Here is a 6,668-nt window from a genome sequence, read left to right as displayed (position 1 = left end):
TCTATCTATCTATCTATCTATCTATCTATCTATCTATCTATCTATCTATCTATCTATCTATCTATCTATCTATCTATCTATCTATCTATCTATCTGTCTATCTATCTATCTATCTATCTAAACATATGCAGGTGATGGGTACACTTCGGGACCTCCAGTTTGCACTGCAGCTCAAGATTGAGGAGCTCCGTCAGAGGGACACACTAATAGACGAGTTAGAGCTGGAGTTGGACACAAAGGACGAACTCATCCGTAGGCTGCAAGAAGAACTAGACCGCTACAGAACCGCCCTCTCCCTCCCCACACCCTCCGCAGTCGTTGCAGGTGTACAGGGTTTGATGCTTTTTAATGTGTGATATCTTGGGAGGGGCAACAAGTGCCACAAGCTTTAACCTGACCTAGAATCCTGACATGTTATGTGTGCGTGTGTTTTTTTCTCCTACTGTAGCTTCTGCAGCTCAAATTGAGGACAACCAGAGTGCAAAAAGGCAGACAGTCATTTCAGAGCCCTTCAGTCCAGACCCTATGACAATCGCAGTGGTTTCGCACAGAAGCTGTGACAAAAGCCAGGAGTAAGAGCACGCGCTGTTCCCTCACTTCACACCAGCTCTGAGTGAAAACTCTCTGGCTCGTTGAATGCTAATCAACAAGTATCTCTTTAAGACCTCTTGCAAGCTCTCAGCAGTCTGCGTTCAAGGTGATAAATGACCAACAGTGTGACATATGCGTCATGTCTTTATATCCTCAGATCTCGAAGGCTGATCCAGGCGGCGCTTTTGAAAAATGACTTGTTGAAGAACCTTGATGAAGAAGAAATCAAGGCAGTCACTGCCTGCATGCGCCGAGCAACCATCAATCAGGGCTGCTTTGTTTTCCAGGAGGGCACCTCTGGGGATCAGGCTTTTGTTTTGGAAGGTAAGTCATTTTCTTCTTAAGATCAACAACATTCATCTTACTTCAAGTTGTTTTTCAGGACTTAGCCTGGATTGTAGGTGCTCCAGTGCAAATGTGATTACATTCTTTTCTTAAAACTTCCATTCCGTTGCGTTCTGGCTCGGGCTGTTGATTTGATTGGACACGATTGCATGCCACTCTAAAACACAGTTATGAAAATGAAAGGGATCTATGCTGTTATTCTGGGTTGAAATCTAAGGAGGTAGCAGAAAAATGGCTAATGGCTCCTTGAAGAGGTGAAACTGTTTGCAAGGTGTCAGCTGTTGGTAGGTGGCATCTCCCTGATTTATTCTACACAATTAGCTGTGTCTACACTGAACCTCTCACCCTCAAACACACCACATTATTTGACACAAAAGTACACAGCAAATGTCTGTACCTTACATAACACTCATATCCCTTGAACTCCAGTAGCAATCTGTGAAAGCAGAGGAGTTCAAAAGTTCATCTTCCAGCAGGACAATGGCATTAAACATACACTCAGAGCTACAATGGGACTGTTTAGTTTAGATCAAAGTATGGTCATGTGTAGGAATGGCCTAGTCGAAGTCTAGACCCAAATTCAATTGAGAATTTGTAAAAATCATTAAAACTGATTTTTACATATGATTAAGATGTTTTACAAAGACTGTACAGCTCTAGCAGAGACATACCCTAAAATATTTCCTTACGGCCATAATTGCAGCAAATATTAACTTTTACATTTTTTCATTGATGAATAATTTTGAAAACCACATATCCTTTCACTTCTACTTCACAATCATGCACTACTTTATGTTGGTCTGTCATTTAAAACCTCAATGGTAATATTTTTCATGTTTTGGTAACATGAAAAACTGCGTAGATGTTCAGATGATGTTTTAATTTGTCTATTTTCTTGGCAGAAGGAAGACTGGACGTGACAAAAGATGGACAGAAGGTGCTCACCTTTGAGCCGGAGGACATGTTTGGAGAGGTGGCGCTCCTCTACAACTCCACCCACGCCTACTCTGTCTCAGGTAGGCGTTGTGTTGACGTCTTTTTACAACGAAATACAATTATCACTCGAGGAATGTCACAGGGGAAAACTGATGAGGGGGGGCCCTTTTTGATTCATTTTGATTTGGACGGAAAAAGAAATAATTATTGTGAAGATCACAAGAATACAGAGCTCTGGTGCGGTGTGAGACGGAGGACGCCTGTGGAATTTAAAGTCAAAGACGCTTTTGAAATCATAGACAGCACTGCGCATTCACGTGTTTCTTTTTTCTTTTTTTCAGAGATGTGGGGAATTTCAAACATGCAATGCTTTGCTGCATTAGCCAGCGGTGTTCTCTCCACAAGCATGCATTAGCCAGAACATTTACAAAAAATAGGCGCTCTGAAAATATCCGTTGGCTCCCATGTTTAAAAAAAAAAAAAAAAAGTAGACAAATCCTTTTAACACAAACATTACTCTTTCATTTCTTCCCCTCATCCGATCTCAGCCCCTGTGGGAAAAAACTTTCTCAGCTGTCACCACAGATATCTGGCCTGGTTTCACAAATAAATAAATATTAGCTGCGGGTAAACAGGCTGTGGAAGCGGCTGGGATCAGTGTAAATGGAAGAAACATCACTTTATTTGCCATCGCTGAGCATCTAATTCTCTCTTTCAGCTGCTTTCTTTATCTTGAGAGCAGCCAGCCATTCCAATTTACCGCTCTCAGCTATCTGTCTGCTCCCTGGTAACAATCCTCAACTCACGGTGACAGCCTGTCCTCCTTTGTTCCCTGCCCATTATTGTCATCCTTTCCCTTTGGATTCGCTCAGGGCCCACCGTGCTCATCTCCTTCCTGACCTGAAAATAGTTTCACTTTGTGTTTGACGCTGCCAGTGAGGTTTTGGTGTGGTGATACAGGAGCAGGTGATCCAAGTCAGACAGATATACAATGACATGCAATAGCATTAGAGCCTAGTAAACATATGTATTTTTTTGTATTTTGTTCCATTGCAACCAGAAACTTTAAAGTATTTCATTGGGATTTTTCTGTAACAGACATAAAATAGTGGAAAAACCTGTGCATGGTACACCCTGCTCAGGTAGCTTATTATTATCACAGTATTAGTGGTGGGACTTTATTAAAATGTTTAATCGAGTTAATTGCAGGGTCTGTATTTAATCGCACTTTATTGACAAAATAAGCATCATTTTCAATTCAAAAACTCTTAAGAGCTCAACAACAAATTTGTATTATTTTTAAAACATTTTTAGGTTATTCAACTATCATATTGGTGTAAAGTGATATTATAACCATTCAGCTTTCAAGTGTTTTAGGAACCCACGATCGTTCATGGATCTTTGAACAAATACTTCTGTAGAAATATGGACTATGGAGTGAGGACGTCTATCTTGCCGCAACATGTTGTGCATTGAGATGGTGTGGGAAAATCGCTTTGGTGATAGACTCCTTTTAGCACAACTTGCACAAAACAATAGTTTTTTTTCCCCCAGCCTCCCATCATGTTGTTGTTTGAAGCAAAAACAAACCCCTTTTGGGTCAAAAGAAACAGTGTTGTCGTCTATTGCTTTTGTTTGGGGATGTCCGTGGTGCGGCAGATATGCAGGCAGACTGGAAACGTTGAAATTCAAATGCGATTAATTGCGTTAAAAATGAGCGCAGTGTGAACTTTTCTACAGACTCTAATGGATCTTCTTTAAGGATTCTTGTGTGTTTAGCTCCATTCTCTTCATTTCAACGGCTTCCTTTTCCCTACTGAAGAAAAGCATCCCTACTGCATGACGCTGCCACCTCCATGTTTCATAGTGAGGATGGGCTGTCTAAACAATGCTGATATGGAGTGCACCATCCATAGTGCTTTACGTGTAAGCAATAAGCTCAACCTTTGATATCTTTTTTTTCTCATTCTTCCCTTTTGCTGGATTTCAGGCATACTAATGGATAAGGTGGTTGCTTAAATGTGCCATTGAAGCTTTAGATTAATCTGATCAGAGATGAATTGAAAATAATTTATCTCTTTTCAGATTTTTACTGGCAAAAAAAGAGAAAAAAAAGAAAATGTGAAATGTATGTGTCTTCTATCTTAAAACTTTACAATTCTGTGCTAATTTGTGTTTGTCTGTCATACAAAATATATTATAATTTGTAGCTGCATTACAACAAAATATGAAAAAGCTAGAGGTCTAAATGTTTGCAAAGCTTCCTATGGGAGACAACAGCATAAAGACGAGAGCTGAGAAAGGCCCGTGTGACTTGAACGAAGTAGATCTGAAATAAAAAGCAGTAGCCAAGAATGAGATGTCATGTGGTGATAAATTAGGAGCACACAGAGAATATTCGAACAGGGAAATTAAGATATCAGGGCAGAACCATCTGATTAGATATTGGATGTAATTAGAGCGTCTCGAGAACATCTACTTCCGTTTGCAGGAAGCTTCCGTGAACCAATCAATACGGGTCATTATTAATTTACACCACTTTCAAACTCTATTATAAAGAAAGGGGGTATTTATGGTGGAGGGAATTAGATTAGATTTATCTTCAGTGTCCTCGGTACGAGGAAAAAGGGAGACATCTTTAATGCAGCCCTGACCTAAACTGTCTGAGTGCACAGCCGAAGCTTTGCTCTTCAGCCACAACGGGCTGCGGGCGGCGTGAGTCTTTGCTATTGTCTATGCTGTTTATATCAGAGCGCCCGTGTCACTGACACAACCTTTATCATTTCCTCTTGCCTTTGTCTTTTGATCTGCAGCACAAACAGACAGCAAGCTGTGGGCTATCGACCGCAAGAGTTACCACTCTGTTCTCACGCAGTGTGGCCTCAGCCGCCTTTCTCATTCAGTGGAGCTGCTGAGAAGGTGAACGTCAGACCCCCGAAACTCTAAATATTGTCCGCTGCTTCCGTTTATTCTATACTCCCGGATCTCTATTGTTGTTTCGTTTGTAAGAAATAATTGAAATATAGATTAGGATTTTTCTATTTTTTTTTTATGAAGGTAAAAACTTATTTTTATATATTAAAAAAAATGTTATTGTGTCTTTTTTGTGTCTGTGTGCAGCGTTCCCTTTCTTCAATCGTTGCCAGACGATGTCATCAGTCAACTGTTTGATCAGGTGCAAGAGGTACAGATTGATTTTTTCTTTCTTTTTTTTTTTAAACAGAATTCGGTAACATTTTCAGCTTCAATTTTCCTTTGTGTCAAGTCTGTGGAAAAGTGAAGACATTCACTGTTCTTTCTTTTCTTTTCTTACTTTTTTAAAAAATTCCTTCTGCTGTAGACAAATTACTCAGATGGCGACTACGTCTTTCGACAGGGAGCTGTCGGAGACACCTTTTACATCATTAGCAAAGGCCAGGTAAAGTTAAATGTTCTCTAACAGCAGCTCAGCTAGAAAGAGACTTTCAGAGAAATGGGCTTAGACCGAGTCCAAATGTCAGAGCAGCAATAGTAATTATTTTATGATAGGGAAAATAGACTGCGCCTCTTTTCTGCAGTGTTCATCACCATTTTCTTCTTTAGGTGAGTGTGACAGAAAAGAAGCCAGGCCGTCAAGAGCAGATCGTTTTGGCTGAGCTCTCAGAGAGACAGTGGTTTGGAGAAAAAGCTCTTTGGGGGTAAGAAACCGAGTTAGTGAGCATCAAAGATATCACTATATAAAGAGAATTAATTAAATATGTGCCACTTTGTTACAATGACACAACCTATTGGCACAAATCTGCCAACCACATGGGACTAACACTTGCTGAAGTTCAAACTGAGCATCAGGGTGAGGAAAAGAGGAATTTAAGAAACTTTGTACATCACTGTTTGTGCCAGGCAGGTTAGTCTTAATGTTTCACCTTAAAAACCCAAAATCTTACCATTGTGGTTTTGAGTAAATAATTCCTTAATATCGATGAAAAAAGTGCTTGTTCCATTTTTACCTATAACAAAATATTTTTCCCATGTTATATGTGAGATAATCTGCCGTTGGAACTAGGACTTTGTCATCAATATTAAAGAATTATTCACTAAAAACAAACTCCTGTTTCTTGTAGAAAAGCTACTTCTAAGTTAGTTTTGTCTTTGTCTTCAGGTGTACTAAGATATTTGCACTAGAAACTAAACCAGTGTTTCTCAACCTTTTTTGGACCAGCGCCCCCCTAGCCTTCTTTGGCCCCCCACCAAAGAATTTGTAGGCTACTTTGCACTGACTATTATTTTATTATTAATATTACTGTCACTATTGTAGATGTTTTGATTTTTATGCTTGTTTCTGTATTTATCATCAAAAATAGTTTCCCAGAGAACAAGAGTCATGGGAATAGAAATTATTTTTACAAGCATCTACGAAAAATGCAATGAACATTCAAGTTAAAATCAGTAGGCCTAACAGCAACCATTCAGAGTGAAAAAATATTCTTGTTCTTTGCCATTTTCTAGTTGTTAAATATTTCACAAAATGACCAGATAAAAGATGTACAACCCTCCAGTTTAAACTTTGATCTATTTGCAAAACGAGCTCTGCAACATTGAAACATGGATAGAACTGTAACTACATTAATCTTAATTCTTCTCTTCAGTGTTTCTGTGAGTTTCTGGTGGTGCAGCTCTGTGCTGCCTTCAGGAAAATGGGACATCAGAGTATCATCCATAAAATTTCCCCCACATGGCCTTCATTGTTCAAACCAGAGCTTTCAGTGGAAAAACAAAAGTTCCAGGTCCTTTTAATGCCATACAAATATGAGACAGAA

At 39.4% G+C, this 6,668-nt stretch overlaps 1 protein-coding gene across 6 annotated transcripts in view; it reads left to right on the top strand.

Annotated features, from left to right (window-relative positions):
* The window catches only part of prkg1l (protein kinase cGMP-dependent 1, like), a 14,488-nt gene that overhangs the window by 472 nt on the left and 7,348 nt on the right, over nt 1-6,668 (top strand). For 4 of the 6 annotated variants that reach the window (XM_017306650.1, XM_017306649.1, XM_017306652.1 and 1 more), the window contains exons 2-9: nt 132-333; nt 449-572; nt 749-915; nt 1,839-1,952; nt 4,686-4,791; nt 4,993-5,056; nt 5,213-5,290; nt 5,455-5,549. In XM_017306650.1, coding sequence (XP_017162139.1) covers nt 135-333; nt 449-572; nt 749-915; nt 1,839-1,952; nt 4,686-4,791; nt 4,993-5,056; nt 5,213-5,290; nt 5,455-5,549 — 947 coding nt within the window. In that variant the 5' untranslated portion in view covers nt 132-134. The remainder of the gene's footprint in view (nt 1-131; nt 334-448; nt 573-748; nt 916-1,838; nt 1,953-4,685; nt 4,792-4,992; nt 5,057-5,212; nt 5,291-5,454; nt 5,550-6,668) is intronic. The other 2 variants (XM_017306651.1, XM_017306653.1) reach the window with 1 other exon arrangement.

Source organism: Poecilia reticulata, linkage group LG9 (assembly GCF_000633615.1).
Source record: "Poecilia reticulata strain Guanapo linkage group LG9, Guppy_female_1.0+MT, whole genome shotgun sequence".
Classification (NCBI taxonomy): Eukaryota; Metazoa; Chordata; class Actinopteri; order Cyprinodontiformes; family Poeciliidae; genus Poecilia; species Poecilia reticulata.
Note: the sequence above shows the minus strand (reverse complement) of the source record. Positions and strands in the feature narration are given on the sequence as shown.